Source organism: Phyllobates terribilis, unplaced genomic scaffold (genome assembly GCF_046119375.1).
Source record: "Phyllobates terribilis strain yellow unplaced genomic scaffold, ASM4611937v1 Scaffold_1__5_contigs__length_1240528914, whole genome shotgun sequence".
Lineage (NCBI taxonomy): Eukaryota > Metazoa > Chordata > Amphibia > Anura > Dendrobatidae > Phyllobates > Phyllobates terribilis.
Genome location: NW_027362761.1, coordinates 380,475,386 through 380,501,517, shown reverse-complemented (window position 1 = coordinate 380,501,517; position 26,132 = coordinate 380,475,386). Strand labels below are relative to the sequence as shown.

General features: G+C 42.6%; 1 protein-coding gene across 1 annotated transcript in view; it reads left to right on the top strand.

Moving 5' to 3' along the window:
• ZNRF3 (zinc and ring finger 3) overlaps window positions 1–26,132 on the top strand; it is a 187,879-nt gene that overhangs the window by 141,317 nt on the left and 20,430 nt on the right. The window contains exons 3-4 of the mRNA XM_073676403.1: window positions 24,701–24,775; window positions 25,800–25,931. Of these exons, the coding sequence (XP_073532504.1) occupies window positions 24,701–24,775; window positions 25,800–25,931 (207 nt within the window). The remainder of the gene's footprint in view (window positions 1–24,700; window positions 24,776–25,799; window positions 25,932–26,132) is intronic.

Sequence of the window (26,132 nt, the reverse complement as noted above, 5' to 3'; positions counted from 1 at the left end):
GTTCCTTTGTATGGTGTAGTCAGGAGAGATAACTTACTTGTATGGGGGCTTAAGTGATTTTACACATTTTGTTGGGCCCATACAACTGACTTCCATCAGTCAGAGCATAAGGCTAACGTAACCGGTTAGTAGATACCTCTAGCTTCCCTGGATCTCAAACAGACATCTACTGAGAAAAGCAAACCTTCAGAATAACTAAAGTCAACCTGACAGCTGATACATGTTGCCCAATTCGCGGGCAGCATACATCAGGCACTGGCTGTATGATCTCAGCCTGGTATATTTGACTCTGAAATGCTGTGGTGCTTCAGAGAAAAACATAGATCTCAGCCTGGTATATTTGACTCTGAAATGCTGTGGTGCTTCAGAGAAAAACATACTTTAAAAGCCACCAGGGACCTAACCGCCCTGGAGACTAGTCAGACTGGCGGGTCCTCCTGCCTGCTGCCCTGCATTGACCAGTCACTGCCTACATGCGCGTATAGGCAGAGACCTGTCACTCCCAGGCAGCTGGCGGGGAGAAGCCTACTGGGGACCCCCTTTTCCGACTAGTCTCTAGCACGGGTCGGTGGATCGGGCAGCATGTATCACCCGTCAGGTTCACATTAAGGTCGAGCGATTTTGCTAGGCATGTCCCACCATCTATAGGTAGAGGGTCTCTCGACTTTCACCTGACATTAAGATTATGAAGCATTTTGAACTAATCAATAAGAACCGGTTGTAAAATAATATACTGTTAGTTACATTTGTATTATTTTCAGCGGGTTAATACAAGTATTGAGTACGCTTTAGAATCCATATAGAGAGTTAGTATATATTATTTTAATCGCTACAATTTATTCTCGATCTTTCCTTACATGTTTTCTTCCAAACGCATTAACCCAAGATCTAAAAAGTTAGGCTGCTAATCCTCACTAGACCTCAGCAGTATCTGAGAAGATTAAGAGATTTTTTATGTCTTGATAAGGTCCTTTTGAAGTTGATTTGAAAAATGACTGCTGCCTATTGAAGTCTGGTCATTTGGAATAAACACATGAGTCTTTGGACATATGCCATCCTGCTGGATCTAAACAGAATAAAAAATATGTATATTTTACATGATTTGAAAGTCTGAGAGAAAAGTAAAATGTTGTAGACCTCAAATTCACAGAATAGATTTATACACTGTCATTTATAGTATTGACAGACTGTACACATCATATCTTAGTAAAGGTTTAGGCACGATCATAACTCTTCATCTTCAAATCCTACAATAAATACAAAAATACTTTAAATCTATAAATCGAAAATAATGCAATTTTTTTTATATGGGTAAAGATTATACATTTGTGAGGATGCTTTATATATATGTACATACTGTGATAACTGTTAAACGGGTCTTTATTGGAATTCAAATTTTGTTGGCTTAAAGAGGTTGTCCACTACTTAAAGGGAACCTGTCATATCCTATCTACTATCTACACTGCCCCATAGCGTTGTTAGTGATGCAATGCCCATCACTAACACGCTTTTTTCATTAAAATTGGTGGTAATACGTATAATGAGTCTGTAACATTTTATAAACTTATATCCTACCTGCTCGTTTTAGTCATAGGCGTGTGATCTTGGTATTCAGTCGGTGGCAGCGCAGCATTCAGTCAGGGCTGGCGCCGCCCACGTATTTGAATTTTGCTCCCAGCTAGCACTGATATAAGTGGGGCGCTTGCGTAGTTTTACATCGCCAGCCTCGGCTCCCTCCGCGTGCGCAGTGAGGCTGTGTAGTTTCCAGCTTCACTGCACTTGCGCTGTGACGAGCAACTCCGAACGCACACAGTGAAGCTGGGAACTTCACTGCGCACACACGGAGAGCCAAGGCTGGCGATATAAAACTGGGCAAGTGCCCCACTTATATCAGCGCTAGCCGGGAGCAAAATTCAAATACGTAGGCGGCGCCAGCCCTGACTGAATGCGGCACTGCCCCTGACTGAATGCCAGTATCACACCCCTTTGACTAAAATGAGCAGGTAGGATAGAAGTCTATAAAATGTTATAAACTTATTATATTGCCACCAATTTTAATGAAAAAAGCTTGCACATTGCATCACTAACAACGCTATGGGGGCAGTGTAGATAGTAGATAGGACATGACAGGTTCCTTTTAAATATTCAAGTATTCAATTTAATAGGAGCCAGATGTGCAGTACCCTGCAGCGGCCACTACAACTAGACGGCCAAACACCGCAAGTAAGTACTTCCGGCCGATAGCCACCGACACCGATAACCGCTGATCGGCCGATCAGACATTGATGCCCAATTCTATGGATAGGACATTAATGTATAAGTAGTGGACAACTTCTTTAACCCTAGAATTGGTGAAGGTTCAATGTACTGACCGAAATCGGTGGGTTTGGCAAATTTTTATTTGTATGAGTGAAGAGGAGGACTATATAACTTGTGAATCAATCTTACAATGAAAACTACCCTTGTGATGAGTGTCCATATATATGTGTGGGGGACGGTGTACAGCCTATTACTTTGTATATTCTTTATTGTTTGTTTGGATGCATATTAAAAGGTTCCAACAAATAGCGTCAAAGTGGCAGAGTTCTTCGGTGATCTTAGAAATATTGCTGTACCGCTTACACAATTTTTTTTTTTTAATATGGGAAATTAGATTTCCATCAAATAGACATGATAATAACAACCACTAAGGTCAGTGCCATCTTTAAACCATGCCATCTACTTCCATATTTTTGGTAGGTATTATCATCTGTATTTGACGGTGGATATGTACAATATTACAACACATGGTTGGGTTGACCTTGCTAAGTACATACAGTCATGGCCAAAAGTATTGAGAATGAGACAAATAGTAATTTTTCCAAAGTTTACTGCTTCATTTTTTGTAATGGCAATTTGCATATACTCTTGAATTTCAAACTGTGATCAGCTTAACAGCAATTACTGTACTTGCAAAGTCAATATTTGCCCAGAAAATGAACTTTAACCCCCAAAACACATTTCAACATCATTGCAGTCCTGCCTTAAAAGGAGCAGCTAGCATCGTTTTAGTGATTGATCCATTAACACAGGTGTGGGTGTTGATGAAGACAGGGCTGGCGATCAATCAGTCATGATTAAGTAAGAATGACATCACTGGACACTTTAAAAGGAGGCTGGTTCTTGGTATCATTGTTTCTCTTCAGTTAACCATGGTTATCTCTAAAGAAACACGTGCAGCCATCATTGCACTGCACAAAAATGGCCTAACAGGGAAGAGTATTGCAGCGACAAAGATTGCACCTCAGTCAACAATCTATCGCATCATCAAGAACTTCAAGGAGAGAGCTTCCATTGTTGTCAAAAAGGCTCCAGGGCGCCCAAGAAAGACCAGCAAGCGCCAGGACCGTATCTTAAAACTGTTTCAGCTGCGGGATCGGACTACCAGCAGTGCCGAGCTTGCTCAGGAATGGCAGCAGGCTGGTGTGAGTGCTTCTGCACGCAATGTGAGGCGGAGACTCTTTGAGCAAGGGCTGGTTTCAAGGAGGGCAGCAAAGAAGCCACTTCTCTCCAGAAAAAACATCAGGGACCGACTGATATTCTGCAAAAGGTACGGGGAGTGGACTGCTGAGGACTGGGGCAAAGTCATTTTCTCTGATGAATCCCCTTTTCGATTGTTTGGGACATCTGGAAAACAGCTTATTCGGAGAAGAAGAGGTGAGCGCTACCACCAGTCTTGTCTCATGCCAACTGTAAAGCATCCTGAAACCATTCATGTGTGGGGTTGCTTCTCAGCCAAGGGAATCGGCTCACTCACAGTCTTGCCTAAAAACACAGCCTTGAATAAAGAATGGTACCAGAATGTCCTCCAAGAGCAACTTCTCCCAACTGTCCAAGAGCAGTTTGGCGCCCAACAATGCCTTTTCCAGCATGATGGAGCACCTTGCCATAAAGCAAAGGTGATAACTAAATGGCTCATGGAACAAAACATAGAGATTTTGGGTCCATGGCCTGGAAACTCCCCAGATCTTAATCCCATTGAGAACTTGTGGTCAATCATCAAGAGACGGGTGGACAAACAAAAACCAACAAATTCTGGCAAAATGCAAGCATTGTTTATGCAAGAATGGACTGCTATCAGTCAGGATTTAGTCCAAAAGTTGATTGAGAGCATGCCAGAGAGAATTACAGAGGTCTTGAAGAAGAAGGGGCAACACTGCAAATATTGACTTGCTGCATTAACTCATTCTAACTGTCAATATAACCTATTGGTACTCATAATATGATTGCAATTATATTTCTGTATGTGATATAAACATCAGACAAACACTAATAAAAACCAGAGGCCAGCAGATCATGTGAAAATATAATTTTGGTGTCATTCTCAAAACTTTTGGCCATGACTGTACATACTGTGGGAATTCAGTCAGTAGTGCTTACTGTACAAATAAAGTTAACTGCTATTACAAAATGCCCCCGATTCTTTTGGCAGACATTGTGTGGGATGAGGGAACCCAAGTGCTTCATGATAATTCAAGACAAATGTCAAATATTTTGGTAAATGACTCTGAAGTCACTTTTCAGTAATATGTAGCAGCAGAAAGTAGAGTGCTACTGATATGTACCAACATAAAACCTAACGTGATGAAATTTGGTATGACCACAGTAATTGTTAAGCAGAAACTCTATACATTGAGATGAGAATAGTCTCTGACGGAATCTGAACTGAGCTCTATGAACCTGATCAATTTATTTCTCAAAGAGCCACTAACATGGCCTACACAATAAACTACTCCCTGCTGAACCTGCTGATTTCATTGGGACCGGCCGACTATCTAATGTGTATGAGCTGTTCTGCCCATATTCTCTTGGCTGAGGTCATGGCAAAAAAGTATCAGACATTTTATGTTTTAAGAAACCTGATAGTTTTCATGGATTTAAATGAGCGTATGTGAACACTGGAGGAATAGCTGCTGTCTGAACAAGCATTGGCCACTTCTGAGCCTGGAATGGAGCCCAAACACATTAGGGCAAAGTCAGCCAAACCTGGTGATATTCGGAAGAACTGGTCAACCATCCAATGTGCATAAAAGCCTTCTGCCACAGTAGATCTTTGATGTGCACCACTTTAAAAGCTATCAGACCCTACCCTGATGCCAGTTTGGTTAAAAAATGAATCAAGTAAGTTAATGTTCACCTGTCCAGTCAATAAACAGAGCTTGATTTATGTGTATTTGGCAAAGCTTATTTTGTTTCCATGACCTAATTTACCAATGAATGAGCTTTTCATCCAGGATGTTGAAGGGTGGCCAATGTATAGATTGCTAATGACAAACCACTAGTCATGTGTGGCTGGTAAATTCATGGCCATATAACATTACTGCGTAGGACTATTTATTTCCTCAATATCTCTAAAATGTATTTCCAAAATCAAACATGGTGGTTATCAACTTGTACATTTACAGATTTAGTTATGGAGTTTATTGAAGTACCAGGGTGTCAGTTCAGACATGACCCCAATATTTTAAGGTTTTTTTTGTAGTTATGTAACCACATTCTCTTCTGTGCGCTAAATAGTTCTGAAAAGTTCTGTGATTTCATCCCCTCGCAAAAGCCTCCTTTTACTGCTGCCCCATGCATGGTTTGCCGTCTATCACCTAAACACGTTCCACTGACTTTATTGTTTTCCATTGTAGTTTAATCAAACAAGTCTCTGTGTCCTCTGCGGCTTAGAGTAAGGGAGCTGCTCTTATCCCTACACAGGCCCAGGTGTAACAGGGAGAGCCACATACAAGTAAATATGCCGTCCAGAAGACACAGCTAAAAGAAAACAGAATTAGTTTTTTTTTAGCAGAATAAAGAGTCTTCAGTTACATGTCTTTACAGTATCTTAAGAAGCCTCTAGTGTTATTACCACCTGCACACACAAGTTGTGAATATGCAAAAGAAAGGGAGATTACAGGGTGTTTATCCAAATAATACGGAGGTGTCCCCCAAGAAGGCTTCAAACAAATTCTTCCTCATTCACAATCAGCAATAGGGATACATTCATTTTACTCCCATTTATATATCTCCTGGCAGATCTATGTGCCCCCTCCCCCCTTTTTCATTAGGAATTAGTCAAAATGTCATTTATTGTCTGGGAGCACTTTTGTACTACTGGCGCACCATGAAGGATACATTGGTGTGCAATCTGAATACATGGACTACAGCATTCCTCCAGATAGATCACGAGCCGCACATCATATGACGTATGCTATGACTGGTCTTACCTCTTAGGGTATGTGCACACAGTGCGGATTTGCTGTGGTTTTGACGTTGCAGAATTTCTGCACCATTTCCGCACCTAATATGCAAATTAGGTTAATTGCGGTTTTTGGTGCGGGTTTTACATGCGGTTTTGCCGCATGCATTTTTTGATGCGTTTTTTTATGCATGCATTTTTCATGTCTTCATGTTGAAATTTGCAGAGCAGGTTTTTTTTTAAACAAACTTTATTGAGCATCATGTAGCGTTTTTGTGTGAACTTCCGCTGCGGAAATGCTATTGAAACACACATGCGGTTTTTACGCATGCGGATTTTCCTCATCTAATGCAAGGCTATGGGGAAAAATCGCATGCGTTTCTGCAAGAGAAATTGACATATGGCAGTCTGGAAAAAAGCTCCTCATGTCAGTTTCCGCAGGGTGCACAAAAATGCATAGTGGCCATGGGATTTCTAGAAATCCCATCCACTATGCTGTAACATCTGGCCGCTGCGGTTTTGATGCTGCATAAAAACGCAGCGTCAAAACCGTAGCAAATCCACACCATGTGCACATACCCTTATAGGTCACTGTTCTGTTTCCATATTGTTTTATTATTGGAATTATTATTTTTAAACTTAAACTTGCATATGACACACAGTCATTTTTTTCATAAAGATAAAGTATCCTGAGCTTTTTCTTTTCAAGGCAAATGCCCCAGAAAGCTGACACTTGATATGATGCTGCTAGTGTTGGATTACATCCCTGCTTCTGTATGTCGGGACAGTTCTTTGTAACCCTTGGGTCTTGCATAGAAATTAGTCATTTATTGTAGCCACTGCCGGTGTTGGTGGATTAGAGTTTCGGGTGGTAGACAGTAGTTACTCGAGTTTGCCGAGGATGCTCGGATATCCACAGAATATCGAGTGACATGTTCAAGTCCCTGCGGCAACATGCTTTGCTGCTGTTAGACGGCCACAAGCCGGGATTGCCAGTCCTTGTCAGGCAATCCCCGCATGTCTAACAGCAGCATAACATGCGGCCGCAGGGACTCGAGCATGTCACTCGAGCACCCGCGATACTCGGTGCATACCCGAGCATCCTCGCCAAACTCGACCACTTGCGCTCATCACTAGTAGACCTCCATTTGTCTGCCACACCTCCCATTTGAACTACAGAAGTGTTGATGGAGAAAGGTGCGTTACTTTTTGAAACACTGGAAGTAACAATAAATCTCAAATTTGTTTATGATCAATGTGATTGCGGACCCTACTTCTGGATCTCTGCTTGACAGCTGACATCGTTGCATTGGTTGATCTGCATTTTTATCGCTGGTTGGAAGCTTTGCCAATGAACAGTTGAGAGTAATGCAATGTAATTCATACTTGCTTTATAATATAATGACCTGGATGCCACAAAGCAATAATGTATGGCATTAAAACTAGCTGTGAAAGGGAACCTGTGAATACGTTTTATATATGGCTGTAATAGTTTGGCTGTATTGGCGCTTGTCACTCAATAAAAATGATTCCTTATTTGTAGAGATCTGATGTACCAGAAATCTAGTGAAGAAGCCATATGCAAATCAGTCCAGATGTGCACTGGGGCGTGTCAGTACACCTAGATTGATTCTTCCAAGTGCACTGACACGCCCCCAGTGCATTCACATCCTGATTTGAATACTGCTTCTACTCTAGATTACTCATGACTTGCTCAACCGATCTCTACAGCAAAAAGCAAACATTTTATAGGGGCACAGTCACCTACACAGACACACTATTACTTCCATATGTAAAAACATGCTAACAGGTTCTCTTTAAATACCTGGCTTTGACCCTGATATGTATTAGGCCTTACAAATTGTTATATACAGTAAATATATATGATTATATAACAGACACCATCTTAATAATAATAATAATAATAATCTTAACTTGCTATACACATCCTAGAAGGAAAAAGTGCAAGAATAAATGATTCAAAATGATTGAAAATTCAGTAAACTGGCAGGAGCCCAGCGCTGATAGTAGACTTGGGATAAGCCCCAGCAATGTGGTTTTCTTACTTAGAATTTTTATTATTTTCAAAATGCAGACGGAGCAGATTTTCGTGTCACTTCAGAGCATTATGTTTTGAGATGGCTTGAGGATTTCATAGAATGTCTTTGATTAGGATGAAAGGGAAAAAGTAAAGTAATTTAAAAGAGAAGAATTTGAGAGCCGTCTCAGTGGGAGAACAGCGGGTGATCACACAAGGCCTATTTCCCTCTTGGCTCGTCTTTACATTCCATCCACTATGTGTTGTCTAAGCTGCTGGGTTTCTTACTGAAGTATCTTCTGCGATTGTAACCATGGTCCCTGGGAAGCTGTCCTTGGCCATTTGTTGCAAAGAAGTCCTTAATCACTCACGGCCTGTGTCTTAGGCAGAGATATCGGCATTATACATGTGTTATACTCTGAAATATGCTCAGAGACACTTTTCAATCTTAAATTGCTTTTCTTGTCTGATATATCTTGATCATTGTACAAAAAAGGTTTATGCATCTTTTCAATACGTTTTCACACCTCACAATTTTGAGGATGTGTTTGCTGGCAGTGAATGGGAACTTTCTTATTTACAACCAAAGGCTGAACACCGGTACATACATAATAATTCTCACAGCTGAGGGTTTGCTTCAGTTGCATCCGGTCGAAGTAACTCTGTAGCAAACTACCCTGATTGTTTTTTATTGGTAGACAGGTGTCTATATATTAGTCTTTTGATCAAAAATAAATTTTTCACTAGGTACATGCTGCCCTATCTAAGAGCAACATTAAAGAGGACTGGTCACTTGCTCAAAAACAATTGCACTAAATACATTTTAGAATTCCCTGAGCTCCCCTGATTCTGACGCTCTTTACCATTTTGCTCTGCGTTGCTCCATTACAGAGATATTCATATTTATTGCTTTTGGAGCGCAGTATGTGAAATCTCTGCTTGCAATGCAGTTGGTATTTCTTCAGAGACTTTTCTCGGGGCATGTGCTTTCTTCCTTCCCTCCCAGTTTCTGCCAACCAAAGCAATAGCAATCTAGTAGTCTCAGATGGTGCCAAGCTGTGTTTGTAAAAAAAAGAAGGATGACCAATGTGTAGTCACATCCATCTGTACCCTAGGTTCTCATATTTATAGGGATTGTGCCACAAAAGACATTTGTGTGCATGAGTTCTAAATGCGATAATCTAAACACCTTGTGATGGATGGGGATCCTAGCTGTGGGCTTTCCAGTGATTAGACATTTATCCGATGGATCAGAGATGTCTCCTATGGATAGGTGATAAATAACTATAGGCGTTCACCCCCCATTAAAAGTCCCATTTTATTCTTGGTCGATATAGATGTCTATCCTGCCACATAGTAATAGAACAATACCCAGCTGATCTTTATAAAATACAAGCGGCATAAGGTCTGAATCGAGTAGTGTCTGACCCCAATGTCCCAGCCCCCCTTCCCTTTTCCTTTTTATTTCTCCTTTATGTTTTGCAGCAGAAGAGGTTGGGAGTGCTGCCTGCTTCCTTTCCTTTCATCAGTGCCGCCAGAATGACCTGTGAATTGTACATTAACCACCCACTGCCTCTGATCTGTTAATCATTAATCTCGTCCGTTAATGCTGCAAGAACCAACAGGGTTCTCTTGTCTTCTGCTCTGTGTTCTCACCGCTCCCATCTCACCCACAAGGCTGGGGTCGCCTGAGGAACTTGGGAAAGTAACTCCGTGAACTCTACGTCAGTTAGGTGATAGTGACACCTATAGAATCAGTGACGAAGCGTTCCAGTCCATTGTCTTCCCATAAGTGTCGCGTTCAGAAAACATGTCACTACTTAAAATTACACTGCTCTCAAGACTGTTTTCGTCATGCACAAATTCAGAAAAGTAATTGCAGTAGGTAACTTTTATGTACAAAATTACATCTTGGCATGAGATAAAGATGTTTTGGAGGTTTATGTCTTCTCCATCTTTGGAATTTTGGATGTTTAGCAAGGTTTTCCTTACTAATCAGTGATTTATAAAATGGTCCATTTGTCTTGAGCGGTATGGGTATTTTTCTTCAACCTGGTGGATCTGTATCCGAATGCACATCTGTATGTTCTCCCTGAGTATACGTAGGTTTCCTGGTTCCTCTGGTTTCCTCACACTCAAAACACAATTTTGATTTGAGGCCAAGTGACCTAAGAAACAGACTGTAGTGTGTGATTGAAGGAAATTAGATTGCGAGTTCCAGCAGGGATTGTGAGTAATGACAATCAGTATGATGGGTAATAAATAATGTTCTTGTAGTAATATTGGTCTGTAGATGTTGAATTGAGATGTTCTGACTAGGAATATGATACTCACTTAGGAGGAGGTTGGTGGGAGCCCAACATTGATGTCTTAAAGCCCTAAAATCCTTACAGATCCTTTTCTGCCATGTGTATATGAAGTTTTGTATAAAACCCCATTCTTTAGCATTGTTCTTAGATTCAGATATTCGATGTATAAAGTATAGTCTGCAACAAATAAGTAAAATCGGCTGACTCCAATGTTTTTGGCGGGATTGGGCATCCATCTCATGGAGGTAGAGGCCACCGACTCTGCCCCAGATGATGCCGGGAGAGAGAAGGTACGAACATTTTGAATAAATTGTTCTCCTGGAAGATGAGCTATTGCTAGAGTTGTCTGGCCGCAGTTTATACTCCCCTCTCCCCATTGAAAACATATGAATGCTCAGTCGAGCCAAACGTTAGATGGATTTGCAAGATCTTTCTGGTGACATCTGGTGTGTCTAGCCCCTTTACTCTGGAGAGATCCAGCTAGATAGACATTGTTACCCTGCCAAAACTTGCCTTTTAAGAATGGAATACATTAATTGTCTGAAATGTAGTTACCGTACAATATGTAATGCTAGTAGATGTCCTTTTGCAGGTCTGGTAAAATATGTATAAAATATGCCCTGTGTCGATAGCTGATCATCTGCGTTACATCATGATAAATTGTGTTTGACGTGTTCATTTTATAGTAAGTTGTACCAGGCTTGGGTGCATCTGGATGCAATTTATTATGAAACGAATGTTTCTTGGATTCTTCCCTTTTCTATGATATTTCTTCTAGCGGCATCATTGTGAAATCTTTGCAAAAAGATAGCAGCACTGTTAAAACTTGCAGAGTAGGTGTTACATACTTGAATTCTTCCACTCTGTATTCACTGTGTGATGCCAATGACCAAGGGACACCAACACAAAGGATGGTATTGACTAGTCCTGTGACTCCGCTTCTCTGCTTGGGAAGGTCACTTTACACCATCTCCTCAAATATTTCGGGTCTGATATGTTAAGAAGTCCACTGTTTAACTGTTAAAAAATATGTGACTGCTGGCAATATGGTCTCTGGGATTATTGGCGGGCACTGCCATTTTCTTTTCTTTTTCCAAAGTATAAGGTTTCTAATATATAAATAAGGCTTCTACAAATGTGTAGAGGAATTCTGTCCATATGGTATTGACACTAATGGCAATCATTTCTAAGATTTTAGAAAAAAGGTTTAATGTGTTCCCAGAGTATCTCAGCGTAGATAACAAATGTTGTATTCTCTGCAAAGTAAGGTCTCATTCACACATCTGATTTTTCGCAAACAGGTAGCTGTGATTTTTTTTTTTCTTCTAAATTTCTCCACATACAAGAAAATTGGATGACACTCAGAACACACTCTGATCAAACTCTGATCAGCGTCTGATAGTGGCAACTGCTATGCAATTCTGTCTTCTATGAAGGCAATGTATTCCATGCTTGAATTCGATGAACTCTGACAGTTACCAAGATGCAAAAGCCACTTACAACACTGTTCTAGTGAATAGAAGGCAATGGAGTCGATCTCCATTAGCTTAGCATGACCTACCAAGGTTTATTTAAACCAGAAGACCCATTTTAGGGTAGCTTTATTCTTAAATTTTTCTGCTGCAGATTTTCTGGTACAGATTTAGCCCCAGATCAATGGGAAATCTGCATCAAGATACCATAACACAATGCAAGGATTTCTCGCTATGCATTACAGAGGGGGACAGTTAGGTAATGTTCATGCAGAGTTTTTAGGGAGATAAATCTGAGTTTCTTTTCAAGAAAAATCAACATCCAGATCCATATGGTTTTAGGCTAGGTTTTCAGATCTGAGACCTGAAGGGTTTTTGAAGAATTTTTTTTTTCTCCACTCATTTTTTGACCGTACAGTGTTAAGTTTCCAACAGTTTCAATCTCAAATGGAATCGAATAAGTGAAATGTCACTTTTTTTCCTTGGCGAGCTTTTCAAAGCCCCATTGGAACAAAAAAGTCACAAAAACATTTGCTGTATGAACAACAATATAAATTTCTCATTGAAATTGATATGAAGATTATTGAAAGAGTATTGTGGGTGAGATTTGGTACATTGTCATCCACATTGTTGCTTCTGTAATAACCTGTGGATTTTCACCCACAAATCTAGAAGGAAAATGCACAGTGTATATGCCACATGTGAACCTACTTTCAAGTGCAAATGTAGCGGTTATGGGAATTTTTATTTATCCATGGCAACACTATTTAAGTGTAATTTAAAGGAAATCGGTCTCAAGGTTTTCCCCATGTAAAGTACGGCCACCACCATTAAGGCCTCTTTTACTGCATACTTGAATGCTGTAAAAAAGTCCTCAATCCCCTCTGCAGGTCCCAAAAAAGACCTTTTATTATACTCATAGATGGTGTGCTCAGGTGTGATGGGCGTCTCTGGTCTTGATCCAGAGCCTCCTCTCTTCTTTCAATTGCCATCCTACTTCCCTGCCTTGTGCGGATGACGTGTCCTACATCATCATGTGGATGATGGGTCCTATGTCATCCACACAGTGTCCCCCAATCACGCTCCTGCACAAGTGCACTTCTCTCTGCCCTGCCAGAGCAGAGCACAGTTCTGTAATACACATGCGCTGGGAAAGGCCAAAGAGCGCTGATGACCCAGATGTAATGATGGCGCATACGCACTACAGTACTTTACTCTGCCCTCGGCAGGGCAGGGAGAAGTGCACTTTCACAGGAGGGAGATCGTGGGACACTGTGTGGATGACATAGGACACATCATCCACATGAAGAAAGAGGGAGGACGGCGATTGAAGAAAGAGAGGAGGTGCCGGATCAAAACCGGGGACGCCCATTGGACCGGACCATGACATCTGTGAGCGTAATAAAAGGTCTTTTTTTTATATCTGCAGATAGATATGGGGAGTTTTCTTACCAAATTATAGTATGAAGTAAAAGAGGCCTTAATGGTGGTGGTCGTACTTTATCTACACTCTTTAAATAGATCGACAGCACACTATGTGCATTAAATTCCTATTATCATTTTCTTTTTGTTGTGGTAGATGGTGCTGTACTTTTCACGCAATAGTAAAATGCCCCACACCTCAGCCTAAAGGATGTTTTTCTGTTGTGTTGCTCAGGTTTCACTGAACATCAATGCAAATGCAAAGCTGAGAAGAAGTGAAGATGATGCAACAGCGCACAGGGCCGGGTGCATGGACTTTGAGTGTCCTTGAAGTTCAGTTAGCTCCCTATTCGTGCAAGGCATAGTTGGCTCGCACAGTAATGCTTTTATTTTGTGCAGTTATGTAAAGACTGCTTATTCTTATTTGCTTACCAGCTCTGGAACATTAATGGATTTAGGAGAGGTTGAACATCTTGTCTCTTTTGTTTTAGAACTGTTTTGAGTGCTCCATGTGTCAATTTTTTTTTCCATTGTGACAGCCCAGTCCGCTTTTAAGCCTCCTATAATACGTAATACATATAATAGGTGAGTAGAGGTGAAACCTTTGATGAATATGTTTGAGTTACCACTTTAATTATAACACATTGAAGAAATTCAGGAGTATCACAATGGAAGATATCAGAAGAACATATCACTCAAAGCGAAATATTTCTATATTATTCAAAAACTACTAGCCTAAAATTGAGATATAGGGCTCGATTCATTAATACAGACATTGTTCATGCAGGTCTTGATGAGGGGATGGGCTGAAGTCCGATGCTCCTGATTCATGAAGAGGCATACTGCTCTTCATGAATCAGTAGCGTCTCATGAGATGGATACACTTCTGTGTGCGCCTTGCCACAAATCCTGCTCCAGTCCCTACTGAAGTAAGATGTGTGCCGTAGAGAATGCCACTGTTTGTAACAAATTTGACAAGCAGTGGTTGCCATGCCCCGTGCCACCTCAGCTCTGCCCACTTTGTTGTAGCTAAGCAAAAATTACGTGAACAGCAAAAGTAGCAAAAAATTTTGCGAGGTGGACCAAAATTATGTGGCTTTTTAACGTTTTTACTCCAGAGTACTGGTGTAAAAGCTTAGCTGAATCGGGCCAATAATCTTTTAATTTTGTGCCTATTTTATCTTTTTGATGACCTTTTCAGCTGGATTTTAGAGTTGTATTTGTAAGTGCTGTTTCATTTAATGCCTCAAGAATTGAATGTTAAAAGGGTTTTCCCACAAACAAAGTACATTTTAATCAATAGATCTTGGAATAATAATAAGTTGCGCAATTGGATGTGTTTAAATGAAATGTTCCTGTGCTGAGATAATCTTATAAATGTGCCCCTGCTGTGTACTCTGTAATGGCTGTGTCTGACCGTGCAGGAACATGGTCTGATCATACCACAGCTCCTGGACAGGGGAAGAAGCATAAAGGTATACAGATATTACAGCATGGGATCACAGCTGATTCTTTCTGTGAGGTAAAACCTTTCCCTGCCTGTTTAAAAACCTATTTTACCTCAGAAAGAATGAGCTGTGATGCCGTGCTGTCCTGTCTGTATACTCTTTTGCTTATGTAAGGGGGGGGCATGGTGATAGTCTTGGGCGAGTGTCGCAGTGTTTTCTTCATCACCCTGGCCCGCTACACGAAAAAGGGGGACGTGCTTGTCCCTGGGTGTGTGTCGGGTGCTGTAGTTTGGGCTATATGCTGTGGAAGTCTTTACTCCCTTTCATCTGGGGTTCATTTGGGTGCAGATCTTCTGCGCTTTGAATGAAAGACGACACAGTTCTTTAAAAACAAAGCAAAAGAGTCCAGTTTACTTGTTCAGCACAGCCTTAGAAACAGGGGATTACAGGTACAACACTTGTTGCAAAACACTGCATTCACAGATGGTAAAACACAGTCTCAATCCCCACACGGTGCTAATCACGGTGTGACTCGGACCTAGGGGAAACTACCTCTGGACTTTCTCGTGGAGAAGCTCCTGCTTCACTCCACGGCTCCCAAAACCTGACTTTAGCAGGGTCTACCTCGCTTCTGAGGCTCCCTAGTCCAGGCACGTCCATTACTGCCTATCAGCTGGAAGAGGCCAGGATCCACAAATTGACCTTTAGAGTATAGATTTGGCTGTGGTGTGCCCGTTGCTGTTAATCCTCCTAGTTTCTCCCACACACACCCATCTCTCTTCTTCCCTGTGCTCTCAGCACGTCTGTCCTTACTCACTGCTACTTCTTAACTAACCAAGATGGCCGAATCTCACTCCCAGAGATCTCTCAGTCTCTAGCTTGTCACTGAGGGGGGCCCCCAAACTAGTTAACCCTGTATCCATCCCACTGACATAAGGGTAATGTAGTATCAAACAGTACCTCTGCTGCCATCTAATGGCCGTACCTGAAAATAACACATTTTCAGATGACTAAAACATACATAGAATTACTAAAACAGTACAGTTCTACAGGGGAGTGGAGTAGACATTCTCCACACACCCTTCACACTTCCTCCCCGGCCCAGGAGATGTGGTATTAGCAGATCATGTTCTTGCACAGTCAGACACAGCCATTACATAGTACACAGCAGGGGCACATTTATAAGATTATCTCAGCACAGGAACATTTTTTTAACCCATCCAATTGTGGAAATTATTTTTATTCCAAGATCTATTGCTAAAATGTACTTTGTTTGCGGGGCAACCACTTTAAGGCCCCCATACACATTAGACTAACAGCTTATGAGCCTGCCAGTATTGACGGGTTAGGCTGAAAGTCTGTCTGACTCTTCCCCAACAGATGATGTCAGGGGAGGTAAGGATCCAGAATGTCCTATTTAGGATGTCTTGCGGCGTTTCTCTCAGGGAACACCGTAGTACTTGGCCAGTTGAGTGCTTCTATGCATTGGAGGAGTCGGATGACTTTACTGTAAGGCTATGTGCCCACGATGCAGAAATGATCAGGATTTTTTCCTGAGCATTTCTGCATCTCCCTGGCAGAAAAAAACGCATGCGGATTGTACATGCGTTTTCCTGCCAGGGACATGCGGGAATGAAGCGTTCTTCACTTGCATTTCCGCATGCGGGTGTTAAGCGCTTTCCAAGCGATTTTAGCATCACTTGAAAAGTGCTTGACAACTCGGTCACACTATATAAATCCATGCAATCGGCATGGATTTATATAGTGTGACCCGAGAGAATGTCAAAAAATAAAAAATAAACCTATACTTACTTTCTGATGGCCCCTGCAGACTTGCTGCGCTCCTGTGCTGGCTGCCGGCAGATTACGGTACACTGTACTGAAGGACCTGCCGTCACATGACTGTGACGTCAGCGCAGGTCCTTCAGTCCTGCGCGATCTATCGGCAAACACAGGGAAGGAGTCCGGGGGCTGTCAGAAGGTGAATATGATCTTTATTTTTTATTTTATTCTTTTTTTTACAGCTTTTAATGGTACCTGGGTGTGGAGGAGAGTCTCCTGTCCTCCACACCCGGGTACCATCCGCACATTAGAACGCGCCAATTACGCAAGTACAGATGCAGTCTTGCGGAATTGGCGCGTTCTAATGCAAGTCAATGGCGGCGAAAATGCAGCACTTCCGCAAAATAATTGCTAGTGCTGCGTTTTTTTTCCGCAATGATAATCCGCAGCGGAAATTTCCGCAGCATGTGCACAGCCCATGCGGATTATCATTGGGGGACATGGCAGGCCTTCTACCATGCGTTTTTTAAGCGTTTCTGCAGCGTTTTTGCCGCTGCGGAAACGCTTAAAAAACGCATCGTGGGCACACAGCCTTAGGGTGCATTCAAATGTACACTGCTCAAAAAAATAAAGGGAACACTTAAACAACAGAATATAACTCCAAGTAAATCAAACTTTTGTGCAACCAAACTTTCCACTTAGGAAGTAACACTGATTGACAATCAATCAAGCTGTTTGTGCAAATGGAATAGACAATAGATGGAAATTATTGACAATTTTCAAGACACCCTCAATGAAGGAGTTGTTCTGCAGGTGGGGACCACAGACTACATCTCAGTACCAATGCTTTCTGGCTGATGCTTTGGTCACTTTTGAATGTTGGCTGTGTTAGGCGTCGGTCTGGTGCTGGATTTGAAATGGTTCCAGGATCTTCTGTGGTCTCCCATTTCAGTCTAGCTGGGGCTGATGCTGCTCAGCATCACCATCAGCTCCAACGCCTAGCTGGCCTGCGAGCACTGTTTGTCTCCCAGGTAGTTGTGCCTAGCAATGTTAAGCCTGGGTTGCAGAGGGCGACAGGGCTTGCGGAATCTAAGTCCAGGATTTGCCGCACTGAGCATGTCCGTGACCTGGCGGATCATGATTGGTGGGTTGGCACCCACCTGACCCGGTGACCTGGCACCGCCTGATTGGTCACGGGTGTCGTCACCAATCGTGCGACAGTGGGGCAGGGCTTAATCTTTAAAAGGCCCGTCCACAAACATGGCGGCGCACTCAGATCATTTAAGCTAGCTGCTTGTGGTGTGCACACTTACTCTGGGCTCCTCGAAATGCCATAGCTTTAGCTAGGCAGGTAGAAAAAGTAGGCAGGTAGCTTCGCCTCGCTGACTGGCTCTAACCAGGGGGTTCGCCTTACACCTCGAGCCGCCTGTTAGCTAAATAGAGCGGGTTTGCTCAGTCCGGTAGCACGCCGGCTGAGTGCTCGAATACCCGGCGGGAATCACACCCGCACGCTAGCGCCGTCTCCTATAGCGTAGCGCCTGTACCGAAGACGGGGTTACTGCTCATAGTCCAGTCACACGTCTCCGTGCGGCTCTTGGAGATTGTGTGAACCACTTTAGCGCCAATCCCCATAGCGTAGGGCTACTGCTGTTCCCACGGTCGCACGTCTCCCTGCGGTTCTTGGAGATTGTGCGAACCGTCTTACCCTTCCTTGTGCGTTAACACGAAGGGCTAAGATAATTGTTAGGTGCGTCGCCTTTTGCTCTCTCCTCTGTGCAGTAAACGGAGATAGAGCATATCGCTATACCCTGTCCGGTGTGAAGTTAACATGGAAGGGTTTATCATTTAGTTGTCGTTTGCCTTTCGACCCGGAGAGTGTTCGACAGCAGTCCTCTAGGCTGCATCGCGGACCCCGGGGTCGGTTGCTTTCCATTAAATAAAGTTGTCTGCAACCGCTCCCCTTAACAGGTTGTGCTTTCACACTCGTGGTAGCATGAGACGGACACTACAACCCACAGAAGTTGCTCAGGTAGTGCAGCTCATCCAGGATGGCACATCAATGCGAGCTGTGGCAAGAAGGTTTGCTGTGTCTGTCAGCGTAGTGTCCAGAGGCTAGAGGCGCTACCAGGAGACAGGCAAGTACACCAGGAAACGTGGAGGGGGCCATAGGAGGGCAACAACCCAGCAGCAGGACCGCTACCTCCTCCTTTGTGCAAGGAGGAACACTGCCAGAGCCCTGCAAAATAACCTAAAGCAGGCCACAAATGTGAATGTGTCTGCACAAACGGTTAGAAACCGACTCCATGAGGGTGGTATGAGGGCCCAGCGTCCTCAGATAGGGGTTGTGCTCACAGCCCAACACCGTGCAGGAAACTTTGCATTTGCCACAGAACACCAGGATTGGCAAAGTCGCCACTGGCGCCCTGTGCTCTTCACAGATGAAAGCAGGTTCACACTGAGCATGTGACAGACGTGACAGAGTCTGGAGATGCCGTGGAGAGCAATCTGCTGCCTGCAGCATCCTTCAGCATGACCGGTTTGCAGGGGGTCAGTAATGGTGTGGGGTGGCATTTCTTTGGAGGGCCGCACAGCCTTCCATGTGCTCGCCAGAGGTAGCCTGACTGCCATTAGGTACCGAGATGAGATCCTCAGACCCCTTGGCCCTGGGTTCCTCCTAATGCAGGACAATGAGAGACCTCATGTGGCTGGAGTGTGTCAGCAGTTCCTGCAAGATGAAGGCATTGAAGCTATGGACTGGCCCGCCGTTCCCCAGACCTCAATCCGATTGAGCACATCTGGGACATCATGTCTCGCTCCATCCACCAACGTCACATTGCACCACAAACTGTCCAGGAGTTGGCGGATGCTTTAGTCCAGGTCTGGGAGGAGATCCCACAGGAGACCATCCGCAACCTCATCAGGAGCATGCCCAGGCATTGTAGGGAGGGTTATACAGGCTTGTGGAGGCCACACTTGTTTTAAGGACATTACATCAAAGTTGGATCAGCCTGTAGTGTGTTTTTCCACTTTAATTTTGGGGGTGACTCCAAATCCAGGCCTCCACTGGTTAATAAATTTGATTTCCATTGATGATTTTTGTGTGATTTTGTTGTCAGCACATTCAAATTTGTACAGAACAAAGTATTCAATGAGAATATTTCATTCATTCAGATCTAGTATGTGTTATTTGAGTATTCCCTTTATTTTTTTGAGCAGTGTATTTTTAGTCTGTGTGTTGTTCAAGTGCAAAACAAACACATGAATCCAGTGCTAACCTCTGTGCTACATGCACATGGTCTATTTTTCTCATGGACCACAGGTCTGAATACATTTTGAGGCTGCTCTACGGTGGTCCGATATACAGACCAGTCACATATGCAATTGCATGTGTGGATTTTATATTCTGTGTTCTTTTCGTCGGGATCTTTATTCCCCACTAGAGTCTCTCTCTCTGGGTGCACAGTCCGATTAATGCTCACCCTGCATATATCTGTTTGTCTAGGCGCCAGGATAACTTGTGTATATACTGGACCTATCCATAGGGCCCCCTTCAACAGATGTCAAGAGTCATTTTGGCATCCTTTGGGTCAGAATATATTGATATATCTATTTTTAACCATATAGAAATGTGCATTTCTATCCCAAAGCAACCAGCCTAACCAAACCTTAAATTATGTATTTATTTTTTAACATGGAAGCCTATGTGTGACATATTGCTACAGTATACTAATACACTGTCATAAGTGAATTGTATTCTTTAGAAACCTCCCTATGACATTCCTATGACAGAAGGTTTGATTTGAGCTGAGCCCAAGGATTGTGGCCAGGTTGACTGGAACAAAAGACTACAATGCAGCGAGGAGACTCGGCAATACTTAACCTGTGATCATCGTCTTGAGTATATTTACTAAGCTGTCATTTTTGACATCCTTATTATGAGTTTATGATTTTTTTATGGCATTGCTAAGATATTGGGCAAAATTATTTATGCTACTAGAAAGGCATTCTAGCCTTCCTTCATTGACTTTGACACCCATTGCTCCTAGTGGACACTTATCACTAAGCTCTGAGCGTTAGTTGTTTTTGATGATCTTGGTCTTATAAATTCTTGATGTGACAGATCAGAACATCTGAGAGTCCCCCACTTCTGAATAAACTTGACATCCCATCACATTCCCGAGTGAATTAGAGCTTTATGATGGCCGTCGCTCCCCGATATGTTTCATCTACCAGGATACCTCTGCGACTACCCATATAAGTCTACAGAAAGTATGATCAAGTCCACAGATCTATAGCCCAGGTTCATGTTTCCTACACCCCTGGCTGTACCTTCTCTCATAGACTCTTTTTGTACTCGTCAGTGCTTGTTACAAATTCATTCATAATTAAGAGGCAAAGCGTCTTGTGTGGAAAATTAGTTCAAAAGACTTTTTTTTTTTTTCCTTTGCTCCACCTTTCTTCCCTGGGGCTCCCCTAAAGCCTGACAACATGGGCGGATTACCAGAAAAAGAGCTCCTTATTATATTAACTATTTAAACACCATCATCACTTTATCAATGGTTCTTTATCATACCGCCTGTACTTTTCCTCTGTAAATTAAAGTTCTTTTTCCAATGTACTTTATTTTCCAATGATAACCAATGAACTCAGGAATGTAATGTAGATGCCAAAACATATAGGATATTTCTATAATGGAAGTTCTAGCTGTCTGGCTACTAAAGTAATGGAACGAAGTCCAGAAATAGGCGTATGTAGTATTTCTAGTATAGGTCCCCCCTATTTTCCAGCAGGGCTGTTGACGGAGATTTCTCAAAACCAGTTTAAGGGAAAAGTGGAGCTGTTTCCCATGGCTACAAATTAGGTTACTGCTTTTGTTTTCCGAAGGCCTGCTGAAAAATGAGAGCTGGAGCCTGGTTGCAGTCGGCAGCCCCTGTGCTTTTCCCATGCACCGGTTTCCATCAGGGTGAACTGGATTTTATGTCGCATTGTCCATTTGTTCTAAATATAATTTATGTACTTGTTCTACTTAAGTAGCGATGTAATGCTCCACGGATGGTGACGGCTCTGTAGGGATAAATGGTCGTCTAGAGGATGGCACTGATGAGAGGGAAGCTGACATAAGGCAAGTAATAACATAAAGCACTAGAGAAACAGAAGGGGGTGGTTGCTAAGAGAGGGGAGTGAGAATAAGAGCTGGTGAATAGGAGAACAGAGCAAGAGATTGCATTCCGTGCTGTTCGCTGCTTTGATCTCCTGCCAAGAGAACCTGCAAGGTCGGAGCCAGCAGCCCTAAAGTTCCGGATATGTGAGGCTTGTGGAATGCTGGAGTGCATGTATGAAGTGTGTGTAATGTGTTTGATAGGTGCTCTCAGCATTCGCACAGCTCCACCAAGAGCACTGTACAAAGTAACGTCTGAGAACGCAACGTTCAAAGGGATTTCAGACGTGTATGACCCTTTAGATCTAAAAACAGAGGCCTTAAAGGTGCACTTCATTAAATTCCCTCCACTTGTAAGTGCTTTTTCTTCCCCAAGTTTTTTGTAGCCATGTTGCCTTTTTATATAATAATAATTTTTATTGTTTTTCAAAATCCAGATATGTGGTAGATGTCTCATTGCGTTATGGAGGCAGTTGCTTTAGTTGCTGTTGTGTAGCATGTACGGTATATATTCTGGAGGCATACCTGCTGCATCCTATTGCATTATTGTACTTTGCCTTCTCCCAGACACAAGGAGGTGGCGGACAGAGGGATTAGGGGGTCAGGGAGACTTTCTGAGGCTTTGCTGATATGGCAACAATTTGCCTTTGAAAAATCTACCGTGAGTTTTTTAGAAGCTGAAACTCTGATTGTGATGGCTAGCAATTCTGCGGGTGGACTAGCCTCACCGTAATCCTGTAGGGTGAATTCACAGGCTTTCTGCATAAAGTCTGCAGTTGCTATGAAATGTAAAATTTGATTACACTCGAATTTCTTCCAAAATGTGTGAATGAGGTATAAAACCCCATATACACATGCATTGTTTTAGGCACGCATTCAGAGACTCATTTACATCCATCATGTGAACTTGGCCATAATTGCCTATGCGCATCAGATTAAAGAAGCACTCACAATACATTTTTGATTTGCTAAACCTGTTGAAATACATTTGTTGTGTAATGTAGGTCCAATAAAACACTTACCAGTTGTCATCATCCCAGGGTCCCAGCGCTGCCCTGGTCCTCTTCTCACTCACGTGACTGTACTTCTGACTCCCCGGATCACACTGGGGTCTATGTGTGAGTCAAGAGTCACCATTACAGTGTAAGCCTATGGAACTTCGTTCTGCCACTTCATAGACTTACATTGTAAGGCTATGGTCACACAATGACGCCTTTCTATCATATGAGAGAATCGGTGCCGATTGTGCTTATCACACTGTGATGAAACTATGATCCGATTTTCTTGGATGTGGAGAACTAAAAAAAAAAAATCTCCAACTTCAACTTTATTCTGTCAGTCCATGAATATTGGACCCATAGACCTGACCTGAATGGCCGAGTGCAATCCGATTATCAGATGCAACTTGTACATGCAAGCTGCATGCTTCAAATGGGACATGTGCACGAATAACATGGGCCGGTGCACACGACCATAAAAAATCGGACAAGTGCTATCCGTCATTTTGACGTGTGCACCGACCCTAAAAACAACTTCAGATTCGCACATAGACCCCAGTGTATCTTGGCGAGTTAGGATTTCAGTCACGTGAGTGAGAAGAGCCCTGGAGCAGCGCTGACAAACGGGGAAGATGGTGACCGGCAAGTATTTGATTGCATTTACATTACACATTTATTTAGACAGGTTCAGCAATTAAAACATTTCTTGAGAGTCCTTCTTTAATGTTGCACCAGGTAAAAATAACACAAAAATATCTGTGCATCGTACTGTCATCTTGTAAAAAAATATTTTAATTGGTTTCTTATTTGTAACCGTTTCTGGTATATCTTGATGACACCCAGCATGGCTTCTGTTACAGCAAAAAATGAAAACCAAGCAAGGCCATGGTCATATTCGGTGTGTATGTTCAGTAAGGGTATCTGAAAGGGAAATGAATTGGTATACGTCTGACTATTTCAGCTTCCGGTGTGGTAGGCCATACACCAATACACCAAAGCTGAACATGGCCTTCTTTTCCTACATCCCATTCTCTGCACAGTTGTGTGGCCTGGAGAGCCACTATGTAAGGAAAAAAGACATAAGGATGCCCCTTCCCCTTCATTCTCAGGATAGGTGGGGGTCCCAGAGGTCAGACCCCATCTTACTAATCATAAACTGATAGGAGCGATGTAAGATGTGAATACTTTAATGTGCTGACTACATAATAAGCAGTGAGAGTTCACAAACTGTACTTGTGTGACTCCTAGTGGAAAGAGAATAGAACTGCACCTTGAATGTTCTTATTTACTACCCTGCTGTCACTACAAAATTTACTACTTATGTCTGAACACTGATATTGTCCTTTTAATTTAGTAAAGTGCCTAATATGAACTATAATATAAAACCGTTGTTGTAGTAGTAATAATCATGTATTTTCTGAATGCAATGCTATGTAGTTAATGAAGTATTCCACAATTGAAAATCCTTTTTATATGTACTTCAGATAATGGTAAATAGATGTAATTCTTCATTTTAGACATTTGTATTATTTTTTCTATGCATCATACATGCAGCAAAGTGTTGGGATTTATGCGATTGATCCGGCAGAGTAGTAAGTTATTACATAGGTGACGATTTTCCCAATGAACACTTCTCTGTAGAATTTGTATATCCCATTATATTAAATTCCTTTTTTTTTTCTAGATGTCTTTTATTACATTATCGCTTGCCTGTTAGTGTTAAACGCTCTCAGAGACCTTCTTGCATTCCTACTCGTCAGATACTTAATGACAGCCGTTTTCCCATAGATGTCAGTATATATTGAGCACTGACACATTTGGGTCACACCTATTCTCTTTTTGTCTTCTAGGCTAAGCGGGCAGTGCAGAGAGGGGCTACAGCAGTTATCTTTGATGTCTCGGACAACCCTGAAGCTGTGGAGCAGGTACGTGTTGAATTTGGCTGAGTAAAGGAGCTCCGATTGTCGCTGCTTTCTTACAGAGCTGAGCAGTGATGTTCAGTGTTATCGGTCTCTACGTCCTTTTAATGATTATTTTTGATTATCCAGAGCCCCTTCCTCTCCCTGGGTTCAGTGCCTACCACTAAAGGTTTATGCAGTGACCTGTGATTTACAGAACGAGAAGCCACCACAGATGTGTAGTCTGTGAGGTCATTGATAGCAGAGACAGGCAGACTTGCCATTGGGACAAGAAGCAAGGGAGCCTACTTTCCACCTCTAAAGCAGCAAGCCGATTCCATCACAGACACATAAAGGGGGGCGTTAGGATGTGCTCGTATACTATTCTTGCACAGGAGCCCTCTTCTGTCTGCTTCCACCACTGAGGAAGGGGGCTTCAAATCATGTAGGGAGATTTCAGTGAAGAATACTTGTCTTTCGTTAGTTCTCTGAAAACTGGCTTTACAGGTGGAGTTGTGGTTTAAAGAATCTGTCATCCCTTGTAGAGAACTTATCCTAAGTAAAACTCACACCTGCAGTATAGACTTTCCTCCTTTAATTGTCAAGAAAAATGGTCTTATTGCATATGCAAATGAGGGCTCCTCAGTGCACCCTTGGCATGGTTTAACACTCAGTGCACCGTTCTGTCTCCTAAATAATGACCATCTCCCCTTAGCTTGAGTGACAGCGCTCACTTGCCCAGAGTGGGCACTGCCTGAAGTGAATCTCCGGCCTCGCACATCCACATCAATAATGCAGGAGCCCAGTGAGCGCAGTGTCCGTGTGTGTCGCTGAATGATGTGGATAGAGGAGTGGAACATTGCACTAAACCACGTCAAGGGTGCACCGAGGAGCCCTCATTTGCATATGCAATAAACCGTTTTTCTATACAATTAAATCTACACCACAGCTATGAGTTTTAGGTCTATATGAGTATTTTAATTTGAGCTTTTGATTGCAAACAATGGTTAATTTTGACATTTGTCTTGAAAAAAATGCTCATTCGTTGCAGCTGAATCAAGGCTTGGAAGATCCACTGAAGAGGCCAGTTGTATATATGAAAGGCACTGATGCTATGAAACTCATGAACATCGTCAATAAGCAGAAAGGTGCCCGAGCAAGGATTCAGCACCGGCCTCCTCGGGTAAGCCCTATGATGCTAGTGAAATAGTGAAGTGGATTGTAAAGCACCATAATGCCACTGCTGCCCTAAGGTTGGAGGTTAATGATTGTGAGCCCTCGCGGGCAGGGTCCTTTCTCCTCCTGTACCAGCTGCCGTTGCGTCTTTGTCCAAGATTATTGTAATTGTTTTTGCTATGTATACCCCCTTTTTCACATGTAAAGC